The sequence below is a fragment of the Oryza sativa genome, chromosome 4, assembly GCF_034140825.1.
Source record: "Oryza sativa Japonica Group chromosome 4, ASM3414082v1".
NCBI classification, from domain to species: domain Eukaryota; kingdom Viridiplantae; phylum Streptophyta; class Magnoliopsida; order Poales; family Poaceae; genus Oryza; species Oryza sativa.
In genome coordinates this window covers 28,931,815-28,948,654 of record NC_089038.1, presented here as the reverse complement: position 1 = coordinate 28,948,654, position 16,840 = coordinate 28,931,815, and the positions used below count along the sequence as shown (strand labels likewise).

Here is a 16,840-nt window from a genome sequence, read left to right as displayed (position 1 = left end):
GTTGTCTACGGCGACGTTAAACCCTTTCGGATAATCAATAGTGGTTGTTTAGACGAGGTAGATGCCACCTTAGATGATATGCACTCTAGCCTTGTTTCTTTAATAGGATTAATTATAAAAATTAACACATCATATACTTATACTTTGATAGCCTATATATACAATAGTTTTATATAAATATATTATATCATTAATATTTGGCTCATCTCTTATACACACACAACATATTGAAGCATGTACTACAATTAACTATAAATATGTAATAGTTTGTTTTTCTCTCTCATTTCTATATGTGTTTGCAGGGGCGGATTTATAGTGTAACGGTCGGTGTCAGACGACACCGATGATTTTGGGTAAAACCTATAGTTTAACTGCTTATCCATATATTATAACATCATGAATCTAATGATAATTAGTATACTATGACATCAGTAGATATATTATGACACCAACGAATTATTTTTTCTAGATCTGCCACTGTGTGTTTGTAGCTACCTATAACATGTTATTATTGCACTTGCTCTAACTTCTTTCGGCATTTCAATACATGCATAACCAGTTTTGTATAGCAACCACGTTTTTGTTTAATCGTCCAATCATGGACACCATCGGCAGGAGGGGGATGACCCACTGCTAGCGCCTCACCAAGCTATCATACACAACACACACAACAATGAACGAATCATCGAAAGCAGAAGACAAGAATACATGGCACCATTGGCACGTATTAATCGTGCCCGTACCACCATCTATCGCCACATCTCACCGGCTGCAATAATTGGGCATATCTTGGCGCACGCATCAGCAATATCTTTCGATTACGTGACCAGTCCCACCCACCACCTCTCTCTCTCTCTCTCTCTCTCTCTCTCTCCGGCTCTTCTCCCAGTTGCTTCGCTTGCCGTTGCTGCGGTGTGCAGTGGTAACATCCAGCAGCTACTAGCTGTTGCTGGCTTGCAACTACTACCCGTTAAGACCACGCGCGCCTCAGCTCTCTCACACCTCCCATCACGCTACTGCTCCCGCCCCCATCTCTCACCCTTCTTCCCCTAGCTACCCCCTGCTCACGGAGAAAGACAACCCAGTCGGGTCGGTAATTCCGCTCCATTTCCAGCGCGCGCCGCATGAACGATCGGTGATCTCGACATGGCGCTGCAGTTGGAGAATGGCCGTCCCCATCATCATCAAGGTATGCCTGCCCATGCCGTCGCCCCCCCACCTCCCTCGGCTCTCTCCCGTTTTCGGCAACCCTTTGCCTTTTGAGGCGATTCTATCGTTTTCTTCCCCTTTTTTTCCTCCCCTCTTCGTCCTGTCCCATCAGATCGTATACAGTTGGCGTCGAGGCCGCGTCCACACACGACGCGTCAGTGCTTGCGCGCGTGAGGGCGTGACACGGGTTTTAACTGTTGGTGCCTGCGATAATTGTTCGACGCCTGTGTGCTTCTGGGTGAGTTTTCTCGTCGACCCTGTGTTTGGCTGTCACCATGCGGCCCCGGGCCTGAGTGTTTAGCTGACAGAGTGACAGCCTACAGGGGTTTAGCCTTGGCCCCTCGAGATCTTTTTTCAGGTTAGGTTAGTTTGCCATGCTGCCTCTGTTAAATAGAGTCAGCTCGTTACCCAGCAAGGATTAGATCATCAGCTCTTTGCCAAACGCCCCAAACCGCTACAACCTGTAAACATACAGGCCTACATTGATCAGTCAGTCTGGAGCCACGGCACGAGCGAAGCCGATCGCACAGTGCTCCACTGCGCGCCCATGACTGACGCCGCTGGTGCTATAGCTACATGGCATGTTGGCATTTGATCCTTGCTGCCGTTGATTTCACTCCGTTGATTTTACTCCTCCTGAGCAAGCGGCCGATCAGAATCATGGAGGAAAACAGGAGCAGCCATGGCGGGGCATCGCACGACGGCTAGCTAAAGTTTATGGCGCGGTGGGGGCCATAGGAATTTGTGGAAGCAAAAACCCATGTGCGGGGTGCGGCGGCCTCCACAGCATTATGGACGAGGACGACGACGATATGGATGAGGAGGCAGCACTGCCACAGCACGGCGCGGTGCGTGCGCCACAGTGCGGTGAGCTCGCTCGCTGTGCACGCCTCCCTCCTCCGCCATATCCACCACCAGTCAGTCGCCTCGTGGAGGCGTGGATCCCGGCGCCTCCCCCCCTCGTGTAGTGGGACACGTTTCGAGCCACCAGCGGCCCGACACACGTCGTAGGCCCGTGGGAGCCGCGCGACGCGTGGTGGTGGTGGTGGGAGGCGGCCCTCTTCTCTCTTGGCCCGCGCTGCAGATTCACGGGCGCTTGCACTCTCGGCCTGCGGGGCGTGGGGGTTACGGGCCCGCGCGTCAGGGGCGCGGGACGGCGGCGTTGGCTCGGCTCGCTGGCTGGACCTCCCCTGGGCGCATGTGCGCGTTCGCGAACGGTCACGTCGCGCGACCGTGGGTGGGTCCGTCCGTCCGGTATGGAGACCGAGCGGGTCCCTCTATAGTTCTGATCATCTCAGGGGGAAAAAGAACGTTTTCTTCCCTTGCAGTCGCATTTTCAACGCATGATTTTCTTTACGGCTGAAATGGATTCTGTAAATTAAATCATGTGGAATTCTGGCTGTGGTTTAGGACATTAGGAGATGAGTAAACTGACTTAAAAAGGAAGCATTAGTCACTGTAGTTACTACCCCTTGACAGATTTAGAGGAAAAATGTCGATAGGAAATGAAAAGTTGATACTCCGTTTGAAAAAAGTCGATAGAAAATGAAAAGCATTAGTCACTGTAGACCAAATAACACTTGGTCTGTTCGGTGTAGCTAAACTGCAGCTGCACAACAGTAGCCACTACCGTGCATGATAAAGAAAAATCGATACACTGGCTGTACAACGCAACCGGTTACAGCTGCATAGCAATGTTGCCGAATAGGGCCACTTATGATTGAAGGAAAAGTACATATAATTTAGCTTAGAGCCTTAGGGTGTGTTCGCTAGGAGATGTCATTAACCAGGAACAGTAGCACGCAAAACATAGCGGTCTATTAGCGCGTGATTAATTAAGTATTAGCTTTTTTTTTAAAATGGATTATTTTGACTTTTTAAGCAACTTTCGTATAGAAACTTTTTGCAAAAGACGTACCGTTTAGCAGTTTAAAAAGCGTGCACGCGGAAAACGAGGGACAGGGTTTGGGAAGAGGAATACAATTGTAAAACAGAGGATTGCAAAACACAGGAATGGCCGTTTGATTGGACCACAGGAAAAACGCAGGAATCAGATGAGAGAGATAGACTCAGAGGAAATGTTCAAAGAGGTTAGACCTCTTGCTAACTTTCCTCCAAAATGTGCATAGGATTACCCATTCCATAGGAATTTTAAAGGATTGGATAGGATTCAATCCTTTGTCTCAAAGGCCTTCATAGGATTTTTTTCCATAGGATTGAAATCCTCCAAAATTCCTATATTTTTCCTACAAATCAAAGGGGCCCTAAAGTTTTTCAAATCCTATGAAATTCCTATGGAATGTCACATTGCATGTGTATTTTGGAGAAAATTTAGCAAGAGCTCTAACCTCTTGGAAAATTTCCTTTGAGTCTATCTCTCTCATCCGATTCCTGCGCTCCAATTAAACGACCATTCCTGTGTTTTTCCTATGTTTTGCAATCCTCTGTTTTACACTTTAATCCCTTTCAGAATCCTGTGTTTTTTCTATTCCTCCGTTTTTTCTACCCTGCTATTCAAAGGGACCCTTAATCCTTTTGAATCAAATGACCAAATAGGAAAATTTTCTATAGGATTTAAATCCTATGAAATTCTTATATAAATCATTTGATTCAAAGGAACCCTTAGACCATGGGGTTGAAAGTGTTAAGGTCGAGCTTAGTTCCTAATATTTTCTTCAAACTTTCAACTTTTCTATCACATCAAAACTTTTCTACACATACAAACTTTTTCGTCACATCATTCCAATTTCAATCAAAGTTTTATTTTTGGCGTGAACTAAACACACCCTAATAAACACACCCTAAGTCCTGCCATTGTAGGAGCACGAAACACACATTTGAGTTGGACTTTATGTAACCGTAATCAATGCAACGGATGTGAGAGCGCATGTATATTACCTATGCGTACGTGACTCCTTGTTTTTTTTTTTTTGCAGGGAGAGTATGTGAGGCCGAGTTTAGTTTTAAACTTTTTCTTCAAACTTCCAACTTTTCCATCACATCAAAATTTTCCTACACATAAACTTTCAACTTTTCCGTCACATCGTTTCAATTTCAATCAAACTTTCAATTTTAGCGTGTACTAAACACACCCTGAGTCCTTTGCATTGACCTTATAGTACGTCTTTTCTTTGTTGCTCTGCATATTCTTTTCTAAAATTTCTATTAGTTGCAGTTGTACTCCTTCCATCCAAAAAAAATACAGTTGTATAAAAAATGTCCCATCTACTAGATTAAGTTTTTTTAAGGACGGAGAGAACTGAGGGAGTATGTTACTAGTATGTAAAGTAATTTGCAAATGCCCCAAAGTATTAAGGTGTTCATGGTACGATGCATGAATCCACGACCGCGTTATTGAGTGATCCACGAATCAACATCTTCTTTTTCCTAGTAAAACATTTTAATGTACGGAGTAGTTACATTGATTTTTTTTTTGGGATGTTTTTCTTTCTACATATAGTTAGACATGATCTTTTGCCTCTTGTCGCTCTGTGTTGGCTTATTAGCTGTAACCAACATTTGAATCCTAAGAATTAAAATTGATTTTGAAATTGAGGCTTTTGCACTATAGTCTATCTTTTAGCTTTGGCTTAAAAGACACAAATAATACGTACATAAAAAAATTACTCATAAATCATACATTTTACTATCTATTACCCCCGCTTTATTTCTCATTGGGATAGCAAGGTACCTCTACGTGTCCTTTTTTTTTCCCTAGCAGAATGATCCAGTATTTCCGGACTGTGTAGTCCATCCTAGCGACTGAACTATTCTGCGCATCGCTATCCTACCAAAAGCTTCTAGGGTGGAGTAGAACGCTTCCATCAAACAAAATTCTATAGTACTTCATCTGTCTCAAAATAAATGCAGCGTCTTATTTAAAAAAGATTATGATTAGTATTTTTATTGTTATTAGATGATAAAACATGAATAGTACTTTATGTGTGACTAAATTTTTTAATATTTTTTATAAATTTTTTAAATAAGACGGATAGTCAAAACGCTAAACACGAATATCTATGGCTTCACTTATTTTGGGACGAGGTACTACTACTCCTATATAAGCACTGGCTACTTTATTAATTTATCAATGTAGCAGGAGCACAAAAGGAGGAGCATCATACAGTTGGCTCGTAGTGTACACCTCCAATACTGCCTGCAGCTCTGCAGCTGCATTGCTGCAAGCGAGAGCGATAGCCGGTATAGCTGCATCGATGGCCGAAGGGGCTTTTGCCTTTGTGAAGGCCGGGGCGATTCTAGTCGGGGGGAAAAGGCCCGAGGCAGCCCAGCGACCGACCTGGCGCTACGATGCGCGAAAAAGGGCCCCCACACCCACACACCTGCCTCGTGGGCCCCACGGGCCGCAGGCCTCGGTCCGCGGGCCCAGCAGAGCGACTCCTGGCTGCGTTCTCGGTACGGCCCTACAGGTGGGCCCCTCGCGTCTGTTCAGTGTCCTGTATACACAGGGCAAAACATCCGGTCACGGCCGTGCGGGCGTGGTGTGTGACTGAGCGGTGGGCCGGAGGATATTGGGAGGCCCAGATGTCATTCGGTGAGAGCGGGGGAGAAGGGTGAGGCCGTGGGTGCTGGGCCCACGCACTGGCGCGTGCGCCCCATAAGCGGAACCAATCTGAACCATCGATTCCGGTAGGGTGTGTCGCTGTGCTGCCGTTGGTGCAATTGCGAGTGCTGCACGCTGCGTCACCGCTGTGACCTGTTTGCTGCATCGAGCGGCGCCCATTGACCCGTTTCCCTATCCTTTTTACGGGTCGGAGTGGCCTAACCAAAACGGGACGGCCTCGACAGCGACAGCGACGGCGACCCACCCGCCGTCCTCATCCGTTTGCGCCATTATTTCGTCCACCTGCACGGCTTCACCGCTTTGTAGCTGTAGTAGCAGTAGCACAAGGGCAGCCATTTCCCCAGCCATGTTCAGCCAGCCCAGCTCTTGGATTTTGATGACGGCATTGGATTAGGCACGTACTAGGAGTGCTGATCTGCATGGTTCCGGTTGATCGCGTGGTGCGTACGGGACACAAGGCGATACTGATCCAATTCACACACACGAGAGAGAGAGAGGAAAAAAAAAAAGAAAGGCAAGAGTGATCCAATCAGCAGCCGAAACGTCCCTGGGCCCTGGGGGAATGGGGAGCAACGGAGCGCGAGGCGCAGTTACCAAACACTCTGACATCCCGGGCCCGGCCGTCCGATCCTTAATGGTCGATTAGTCGCCATCTTGAACCCACCCGGGCCATCAGCGACGACGCCCGTATCCCCGCACGGGCCCCACGCCGTCATCGACACAGCCGCGTGCCCTCTCGTTCCGTACAGCCACTGACGGGTCCGGCGCGACCCGACCCGCGCCCCGCGACCTGACACGAGCGCACCCGTCCTTCCTCTCCTCTGCACTGGCGCTCGCTTCGGCTGTTTCCCCAGCGTGTGCCTCACCGCTGCTGCTAATTAACCGCAAGCGCTCGTCGTCTTTCCCCTTCCTCAAAAAAGGGGGAGGGGGGGTGGTGGAGGCGGAGGCGGAGGCAGCAGCAGCAGTGCGGTAGTGCAAGCGCTAGTGGAGGAGTTGGGAGGAGGCCCCCTAGGGTTTCCCGAGACCGCCTCCCCCCGCGCCTGCGCCGCCGCTCGCCGAGCGCGCGCTCCGGTAATGCCTCCCGCTCTCTAGATCTGTGTGTGTCTCCCCCCGTCTGTCTTCGCTGATTCTGCCGCGGGGGCGTGCGGCCGATAAGTTCGATCGGTTCAGGGGAGGGTCCGGCTCTGGCATCGCCGCGTGGTTATGGTGATGGTACGGCCATGAGAGAGCGCGGGTTGGTTTGGACGGGGTTTGTCGGTGGATTTGGGCGGATCTAGTTCTCGGCGAGCTGATCCGATAGGGGGCTTTGGCGATTCGCTCGTGTTCTGTGTGATCGCGTTTGGATTTTTGGATTTAGTACTAATGGTGCGTGCGATACGAGTTGGTGCATCGCATGAGAAAACTCTTTTCCTTTGTGTGGTTTGAAGTGTGTACATTTGGGCGAAAATATTTTCTGAACATGTTTTTCCCCCTTCTGCTGCTATAGCGTGTGATTGCGTGATGACATCACGCTAAGGTACGGTGAAAGTTTCGTTCACTCTGTTTCTGTGACTGATTTAAGTTTGGAAGGGTTGCTGCTTTTCCTGTCGTCCAGCAACTAAACGAATGCCTGATGGTTTTTCAAATGCATCATGGAGCCAGGAGTGGAATTGGATCCGCACTCAAGAATGTGGTTGAGTTCTAGCTTCTTTACCTACGTTCGAGCTAAATGTTCCCACTTAGCTTGAACTCAGCACCTTCATTGGTAGCTAGGAACATATATTGACTTTTGCAAAATAAATTAGTGGGATTTTGATCATTACGAAATATTGACTTTTGCAAAATAAAGTAGCGGGATTTTGATCATCATGTGCTGTATATGTAGTGTTCCGTTTTCAAGTTCTTCATATTTGTTTTTGATTCTATGTAGCACTGTAGCAGAGTTTTTTTGTTGTGCTCCATACCTTTCTTTAGGAAGCTTCTGATCTTGCGTATTGACATGCTTTTCCATTTTCACCTCTTCAGCCATGTTACCGAGTAATATGTCTGCTGGAAGTAGTTCAATTGCTCACATGATATTCTGGTGCGGGTTGCACGTGACCTGCTCACATACTTCAATTGCTGGAAGTAGTACATGCATTTTCAGTGTCTATAACCTTTTCTGCTCGCCACAAGGGATTATTGATTAATTCTGTTTACTGCCCATTGGCTCATGCTCTTTAGGCTATCACATGCAAATGAATGACATATAATCATTTGTATTAGCTATGGAAATGAGCCAGCCATCCCTTATACATGCTATGCTTTTATGTTTTCATTGATTGTTGATTCCTTCCGTTTGATCGTGATCATATACCATATGGTGCTTGCGTATTAGCAGTTCATGTCTTACATTTAGGTTGTCTCGCAAATGCATAAAATGCTTTTAGGCCACTACAGGAAAATGAAAGCCACCGTTTGGAAAATAGTCAAATACACTTTAGTTCTTTCATAAATGTTGCTTACTGATGTGCTTATCAATCCTTTTCTTAAACATTGTTTACTAATTTACAGTTGATTGCCGACATGTGCAAACACTTTCACTTTTTATTAGCCGTGTCGCAGACTCGCAGTGACTTAGTTTATTTCTTATTGCAGAAATTCTGTGTACTCTATTACTCTTACCATAGGTTCATGCTCCACTAAAACTACCTTGATGGAACTTATTACATTTTCTATTTACATTGAAACTCTTCCTAATTTTGTGTGCGCGGGTGTGAACGTGAAGTCCTGAGCAGGTATTTTTATGCTATGCTAGTCACTGTGTGTGTGCGCGTGTGTTGCGGGCTCTGTTACTGTTAACCATACATAGGATTATTCTCCATTGAAACTACCTTGATGCAACTTATTAAAATTCCAATTTACATTGAAACACTCTGTTTTCCTAATTCTGTATGTGGTGATGTGAAGTGCTGAGGAGTTAGTTATTCAAATTTCATTGTACATTGAAACATTGTGTTTGTCCTAATTTTATCTGCGCAGATGTGAAGTTCTGAGCAGTTAGCCATCTTTTATTTTTTTTAAAAAAAATTCTCTGTGGTTCTTTTGCCTGTTTGTTTTTACACTCTGCTAACCTCTGTCTGTCTGTCTGTGTTGTATCCCTCCAAATCGTGTCTCCTCTTTGCGCACCATTTCTTCAAATGATTTGGATTGGACTAATTGTTTCAATTGTGTCATTGTTTAGTAAGTTTTTCTTGCTACTGCTGATGATGATGGAGGTTAAAAGTAACATTATCACTTCCACAATGAGTTAAGGATGTTAGAATCTACTGTAGGTCCTGCAATTCTGTGGATGGATTGGCCTAGTTTTCAGTGTGGAACAATCCCATTCCTTTTTTTTCCCTTATTCAGAATATTCATTTTCCATTTTTCTTATCAAGTTTTGATAGATGTGATTTGTGGTCTTACAGTTCTGTGTTCCTTTCTTTCCAGTGCCCATCATGGTGAAGAAGAAAAGAACTGGGTCTGGCAGCACCGGTGAGAGTTCTGGAGAGGCTCCAGGAGCTCCTGGCCATGGTTCTTCACAGCGAGCTGAGAGAGGTCCTCAACAGCATGGGGGAGGACGTGGTTGGGTGCCTCAACATGGTGGCCGTGGTGGTGGGCAATACCAGGGCCGTGGTGGACATTATCAGGGCCGTGGAGGGCAAGGTTCACACCATCCAGGTGGAGGGCCTCCTGAGTATCAGGGTCGTGGAGGGCCAGGTTCACATCATCCAGGTGGTGGGCCTCCTGACTATCAGGGCCGTGGAGGATCAGGTTCACATCACCCAGGTGGTGGGCCTCCCGAGTATCAACCGCGTGACTATCAAGGACGTGGTGGTCCACGCCCCAGAGGTGGAATGCCACAGCCATACTATGGCGGACCTAGGGGGAGTGGCGGACGTAGTGTTCCTTCAGGTTCATCAAGAACAGTTCCCGAGCTGCACCAAGCCCCACATGTCCAATACCAAGCCCCGATGGTTTCACCAACCCCATCGGGAGCTGGCTCATCCTCTCAGCCTGCGGCGGAGGTGAGCAGTGGACAAGTCCAACAACAGTTTCAGCAACTTGCCACCCGTGATCAAAGTTCGACCAGCCAAGCCATTCAAATAGCACCACCGTCAAGCAAATCAGTTAGATTCCCGTTGCGCCCTGGCAAGGGTACATATGGGGACAGGTGCATTGTGAAGGCGAACCATTTCTTTGCTGAACTTCCTGATAAAGACCTTCACCAATACGACGTAAGGCTTTTGTAAGTCCTATTTCCTTGCTGTAGCTTTCATTTTGTGATTTTGATCACCTATCTTGTTCCTTCAGGTATCTATTACTCCTGAGGTTACTTCACGTGGCGTGAATCGTGCTGTTATGTTTGAGTTAGTAACGCTGTATAGATATTCCCATTTGGGCGGGCGTCTACCTGCCTATGATGGAAGGAAGAGTCTTTACACAGCTGGACCATTGCCATTTGCTTCTAGGACATTTGAAATTACTCTTCAAGATGAGGAAGATAGTCTTGGTGGTGGCCAAGGCACCCAAAGGTATGCTATTGCTATTTTATCTTTAGTTAAATATCTATTAAAAACTTGTTACTGACATTCCTTCTATTTTAAGGCGTGAGAGACTATTTAGGGTGGTGATCAAGTTTGCTGCCCGTGCTGATCTTCACCATTTGGCTATGTTTCTAGCTGGAAGGCAAGCAGATGCTCCTCAAGAAGCCCTTCAAGTCCTTGACATTGTGTTACGTGAATTGCCTACCACAAGGTAATATCTGATCTAGCCATCTATTGTTTATTGATTTTCTTGTGACAATGGCTTTATTTCCTTTTTTTTTTAGGTACTCACCAGTTGGTCGGTCATTTTATTCTCCCAATTTAGGGAGACGCCAGCAACTTGGTGAGGGTTTGGAAAGTTGGCGTGGTTTTTACCAAAGCATAAGGCCTACCCAGATGGGTCTCTCACTGAATATTGGTTAGATACTGTTGCACTTCTCCTGATTTGTCATTGTGTATCTAGATGCAAAAAACATTTTTTTGGTATAATCAGATTCACCATTGGTGTCATCTGGCGTACTGAAATTGCTTATTTGTTGTTTCAGATATGTCATCAACTGCATTTATTGAGCCTCTACCTGTGATTGACTTTGTTGCTCAGCTTCTGAACAGAGACATCTCAGTTAGACCATTATCTGATTCTGATCGTGTGAAGGTTTGGTTATATTACCTCACCACCTTTGTTGACAATACCTCCGTATGTGCTTAAGAAAATGTTTTTTTTAACCGTCATTGTCCTTTTTCTCACAGATAAAGAAAGCTCTAAGAGGTGTGAAGGTTGAGGTGACGCATAGAGGAAACATGCGTAGAAAATATCGTATATCTGGACTCACTTCACAGGCAACAAGGGAGTTATCGTATGCACTTCTTCCCTAGCTTATATGAGAATCTATTGCACTCCTGCAGATGGGTATTTGAAAGGATTGTGCACTGATATGATTTGGTCCGTTCTCCTGTGATAGATTCCCTGTCGATGATCGTGGTACTGTGAAGACTGTGGTGCAATATTTTCTGGAGACATATGGTTTTAGTATTCAGCACACCACTTTGCCTTGCCTTCAAGTGGGCAATCAGCAAAGGCCCAATTATCTGCCTATGGAGGTCAGTATGTTTGCTGTGCTCAATTATAGTGATGTATCATGCTGTTTTTGTACGAAAATATTTTCCAAATGCTAAATCCAGCTTCAGCATGTTATCAAGTATTTACCTTGCCTTTGGAATTGAGTTCAGGTTTGTAAGATCGTTGAGGGACAGCGTTACTCGAAGCGGCTTAACGAGAAACAGATTACTGCGCTATTGAAAGTGACTTGCCAGCGACCTCAAGAGCGTGAACTGGATATTTTGCGGGTAACTGTTGATCATATTTTGTGATGACATTTGTTTTGATAGTGCTGTATTATCGGCCCCATCTTTTCACTTATAAATGCACTTATCTGAACCACTTACTACTAACTAAAAAATAATTTATGGGTAAAACTTGTATATATGTGTTCTTAGCAATTCAAACGCAAATGTTGTAAAATAAACTTCGATGAGAAAGCCACAAAATCAACTCCAAAATTAAGCTTTAAAATTCAAATTTTGGTTTATAAGCATAAGCATAAGCGAAACGATGGGGCTGATAATCTGATGAATCCATGAGTTGTATGTTTCATGTCCATTAGCATGCTGCTGTAGTTAAAACTTCTAGGATGATCTTTAGCCTTTTGATTTCTGCTCTCTGTACTTTCACATTTACTTTGTGTGTTTGAAGAGGAAAATCCTTGGTTGTAGGCGATCTCTAAGACGCTTAATTATGTTGGTTTCTTTCTTTCTTTCTTCTTTTTTTTTTAAAAAAAAATATTTTGGCTGTTGCTAGACTTCTGATGTTACAACACAAAGTCGTCCTTTTTTGTATATTTTGTCGATCTACCAGAATAGTGTTATATGTTATGGTTATGTACTATGAAAAAACATAAATATGGTATTGCTTTTGGTTGTATTTATTTTCTCCAAGATTAAAACAGCTATATTGAGGGGTTGATTCTCATGCATTTTGCCACCTCTTTTGTTCCAGCTATTTGTGAGTGTAGTGGAATCTGTCATGAATGTATAAGAGAATATGGCAAACTTCCGATGGAGCAGTTTTTGTTTATTTTAATTATCTACCCTTCACTGAGATACTGAGTTCAGGGATCTAAATCTTTGTTTTTCCTTGTTTTGATCAGACTGTATCTCACAATGCATACCATGAAGATCAGTATGCGCAGGAATTTGGCATAAAAATTGATGAGCGTCTTGCATCTGTTGAAGCTCGTGTTCTGCCTCCCCCAAGGGTAAATCAATTTTCAGATGTGGTTTGACAGACTCACAGCAGTTGATTTCCATATTGGGCATTCGATATTCACATCTATTGATTGCTTTTCTATCTCTTTATTAGCTTAAATACCATGATAGTGGGAGAGAAAAGGATGTATTGCCGAGAGTTGGCCAGTGGAACATGATGAATAAGGTACACCTTTCAAAAGGAGAATCATTATGAAATGTCTCTTCCTCTTAATTCCTTTGGGCATATCCTATGTTCATCTTTTATATTAAGAAGGGTGAACTGTACCAAAACAGAGTCAATATTGTACGTAGGTATGTGCAAAATAAAGAACCCAATGTTTAATGTATCATTAACCAGTGGTTTTAAAATAACTGCGAGGGCGCGATATATGGTCTAGTTTTTAAGCTGTACTTCTGTTCATCACATGATCAGTACAGTAATAAAACTAATATTTATACGGTGTACAAACGTCATTCTCATGATAGAATTTCATTACTGTTATGAAGCTCCATTCTCATGTCATGTGTCCTACGTACAGAAACTGTTTTGGAGGGATTTGGAGTATTTAATTTGAGGATCCTTTATAAACCACAGAGTTCTCTGGCACTTCCCTCCAACTTTCCTTTGCTTCTACTCCCATCTTCACTGTGGTAGCCATAGGACCAATATTGTCATTTTGGTTAGGTTACTAATCTTGATATAATCTTTCACCTGTAGCTGGAACTTGCTTACTGCCTCTTTTATGTGTGTAATTTTATATTGCTTGTTTACATATATGTATTATTTATTTGGTTGTTTGTTTTGTAGAAAATGGTCAATGGTGGGAGAGTCAACAACTGGGCATGTATTAACTTCTCTAGAAATGTGCAAGATAGTGCTGCCAGGGGCTTCTGTCATGAGCTGGCTATCATGTGCCAAATATCTGGAATGGTATTTACAAGTCATTTCAGTAGCAGTTCATTTTTCAGGGTTTTCTTTTTTCTATTAGTTGTTTCAACCTATGCATTTTTTTTTCTTTCTATAGGATTTTGCACTGGAACCTGTGCTGCCCCCACTTACTGCTAGACCTGAACATGTGGAAAGAGCACTGAAGGCACGCTATCAAGATGCAATGAACATGCTCAGACCGCAGGGCAGGGAACTTGATTTACTGATTGTAATACTGCCTGACAATAATGGTTCTCTTTATGGTATGCTCTGTTCCTAAAGACACTTGACCATTATGCGGTGACTACCTTTTCTTAACATAATTCTTTTCATTCCTCAGGGGATCTCAAAAGAATCTGTGAGACTGATCTTGGATTGGTCTCCCAATGTTGTTTGACAAAACATGTTTTTAAAATGAGCAAGCAGTATCTTGCAAATGTTGCCCTTAAAATAAACGTTAAGGTATGTGTTGCACGCCAACTATACTTTCTTGACCTTTCACCTGAACTCTATTTCTAACTTTACATTGGTCCTACTTTTCAGGTGGGGGGAAGGAATACTGTACTTGTGGATGCTTTGACAAGGAGGATTCCCCTTGTCAGTGACAGACCAACTATCATATTTGGTGCGGATGTTACTCATCCTCATCCTGGAGAAGATTCCAGTCCTTCCATTGCAGCTGTAAGTGCAATTACGATGAAGATTGGCCAGAAATTCTACCAAGTTACAATGTAAGTTTGGCTAGTTTGTAACTGTTCTCCCTTTTAGGTGGTTGCTTCTCAAGACTGGCCTGAAGTCACTAAGTATGCTGGATTGGTGAGTGCCCAAGCCCATCGTCAAGAATTGATACAAGATCTTTTCAAAGTATGGCAAGACCCGCATAGAGGAACTGTTACTGGTGGCATGATCAAGTATGGACTTATTGAGATGATACATTTTTACTTCCCTATGTTTGTACGTCACTGTGCATAAAATATGTTGAATGTGCAGGGAGCTTCTCATTTCTTTCAAGAGGGCTACTGGACAGAAACCTCAGAGGATAATATTTTACAGGTTTTTATCCTTGTACAGAAATCTTAGAGGACAACATTTTGCAGGCTTTTATCCCTGTATGGACATCTTCCTGACCATAATTGTATGTGACTTCAACACCTGTCATTTCAGGGATGGTGTCAGCGAGGGGCAGTTTTATCAAGTTTTGTTGTATGAGCTTGATGCCATTAGAAAGGTACACATGTTTTGACCTGAATTTGATCTTCAAAATTTTTCTCTTTGATATTAACATCTACTAATTTCTGGATGCAGGCTTGTGCATCCCTGGAACCCAACTATCAGCCTCCAGTTACCTTTGTGGTGGTCCAGAAGCGGCATCACACAAGGTTGTTTGCTAATAATCACAACGACCAGCGTACTGTTGATAGAAGTGGAAACATTCTGCCTGGTTAGTTGTTGATGCACATTCATTTTACTTTGGGCTTAGGTGATCTATTCTGACTGACATTTATTGTACCTGTTTTTCTTTTTGCCTAATTTCTAGGAACTGTTGTTGACTCAAAGATTTGCCATCCAACCGAGTTTGATTTCTACCTGTGTAGCCATGCTGGCATACAGGTTGGTTTAACTTGTTTGCAATTTCTTCACTTAATGGAGTGGTATGGATGTATATGATTGCTGACTTGAATTAATTTTCTTTTCTAGGGAACAAGCCGTCCTGCTCATTATCATGTTCTGTGGGATGAGAACAAATTTACTGCAGACGAGTTGCAAACCCTCACGAACAACTTGTGCTACACGTAATTTACTATTCCACCAGTATGGCTTTTATATTCACTTTTTACAGGTATATTAAATGATATTTCTACTGTTGTAGGTATGCAAGGTGCACTCGCTCTGTATCAATTGGTAAGCCATCTTTGAAATCACCCCCTTCGGTTTCCTGGCTCCTAAATCCAGTGCATTGTACAACTCTTGTAAATCACTATGTTAACCTACACCACTTGGTTTCTTGCAGTGCCTCCTGCGTACTATGCTCATCTGGCAGCCTTCCGAGCTCGCTTTTACATGGAGCCAGAGACATCTGACAGTGGATCAATGGCGAGTGGAGCTGCAACGAGCCGTGGCCTTCCACCAGGTGTGCGCAGCGCCAGGGTTGCTGGAAATGTAGCCGTCAGGCCTCTACCTGCTCTCAAGGAAAACGTGAAGCGTGTCATGTTTTACTGCTAAGAGCTTGGGCTGTACCCCGTATGCGCCAAGGAATGTAGTACTATGTTATGTTATTTTAGCACTTGCACTCTGTCGTTGATCCCGTTAAAACGGGTATGCTACCATAAGCTGTTGGACTATTCTGGGTATTGTAGTACTACTTGTTTTGTATTTGTGTTTGTGACGCTGCAGAGCGTGAACAACGCAAGTCTGGTACTTGTATCGTTGTGTTTGTGGGAACCTAAATCTTGTTGGACCTTTGTTGTGCTTGAAGAACCAAGTTAAATAATCCTGTCAGTATAGGGATTTAATTGCTGCTTGGCATAACTTATTACCTCGCATAGCTGATTTGGTTCTGGTACATGAGCAAGATGAGTTTCACTGGAACCTCACTCCGAATATCAATAGACGGATTTGGAAGGTGAAAGTACCCCTAAAAGTTAAAATCTTCCTTTGGTATTTACGTCGGAGCGTAATTCTCACCAAGGACAATCTTGCTAAGAGAAATTAGAAATGCAGCAAGACATGTTGTTACTGTCAGTGGTCTGTAATTCATTTGGCTTCTAATCTGAAACCTCCTCGCAATGTTGGTCATATGTTTGGGAGTTGGCTATCATGTGTTCCCAAAGAAATGAGGAATCTGCTTTTGATGGGTGCAACAGCTCTGTGTTGGTCCATTTGGCTAAGTAGGGATGGAGTAATTTTTGATAACAAGATGGTGTCTTCTCCTTTACAGGTTATCACCTTAGTTACCCGGTGGCTACGTACCTGGGCTATCCTCCACCAACCGGAACTGCGGGATACTATTATGGTGGTATCTCGACGTTTGGACCAGGTGGCACAGGAGTTCTTTTACCCAGAAGCATGGGTGGCGGTCTAGTCTACGGATTGATAGCCACTAAGATATACGGTGGTATCTCGACAGTTGGACCAGGTGGCACAGGAGTTTTTTACCCAGGAGCATGGGTGGCGGTCTAGCCTACGGATTGATAGCCACTAAGATATATGTTTTTATCCAACTTTTGTGCTTGGGAGATGCTCTAATTGTTTCTTTCTTCTTTTTTG

The 16,840-nt window shown here is 44.0% G+C and overlaps 1 protein-coding gene across 2 annotated transcripts; it reads left to right on the top strand.

The window, feature by feature from the left end:
• Window positions 1–1,003: 1,003 nt before the first annotated feature.
• Window positions 1,004–16,102, top strand: LOC9270411 (protein argonaute 1B-like). Of its 2 annotated transcripts, none has more exons than NM_001404897.1 (23): window positions 1,004–1,189; window positions 9,242–10,029; window positions 10,106–10,326; window positions 10,400–10,549; window positions 10,623–10,756; window positions 10,884–10,993; window positions 11,089–11,195; window positions 11,301–11,439; window positions 11,569–11,685; window positions 12,546–12,653; window positions 12,758–12,829; window positions 13,454–13,576; window positions 13,671–13,836; window positions 13,914–14,035; window positions 14,117–14,254; window positions 14,342–14,484; window positions 14,564–14,626; window positions 14,738–14,801; window positions 14,879–15,014; window positions 15,111–15,184; window positions 15,272–15,366; window positions 15,444–15,475; window positions 15,585–16,102. In NM_001404897.1, the coding sequence occupies exons 1-23, from the start codon at window positions 1,147–1,149 to the stop codon at window positions 15,794–15,796; spliced, it is 3,357 nt and encodes a 1,118-aa protein (NP_001391826.1). In that variant the 5' UTR covers window positions 1,004–1,146; the 3' UTR covers window positions 15,797–16,102. The 2 variants fall into 2 exon arrangements, with proteins under 2 accessions (NP_001391826.1, NP_001391827.1); NM_001404898.1 differs by lacking the exon at window positions 1,004–1,189 and adding an exon at window positions 6,644–6,862.
• Window positions 16,103–16,840: the final 738 nt, after the last annotated feature.

What these genes read in the sequence shown, in the direction of transcription:
- LOC9270411 (NM_001404897.1), top strand. Translation starts at nt 1,147, where the DNA reads ATGGCGCTGCAGTTGGAGAATGGCCGTCCCCATCATCATCAAG. An exon ending in GGTGGCCAAGGCACCCAAAG is followed by an intron (nt 10,327 to 10,399) that starts GTATGCTATTGC and finishes TTCTATTTTAAG; the next exon opens with GCGTGAGAGACTATTTAGGG. An exon ending in GTTACTGGTGGCATGATCAA is followed by an intron (nt 14,485 to 14,563) that starts GTATGGACTTAT and finishes TTGAATGTGCAG; the next exon opens with GGAGCTTCTCATTTCTTTCA.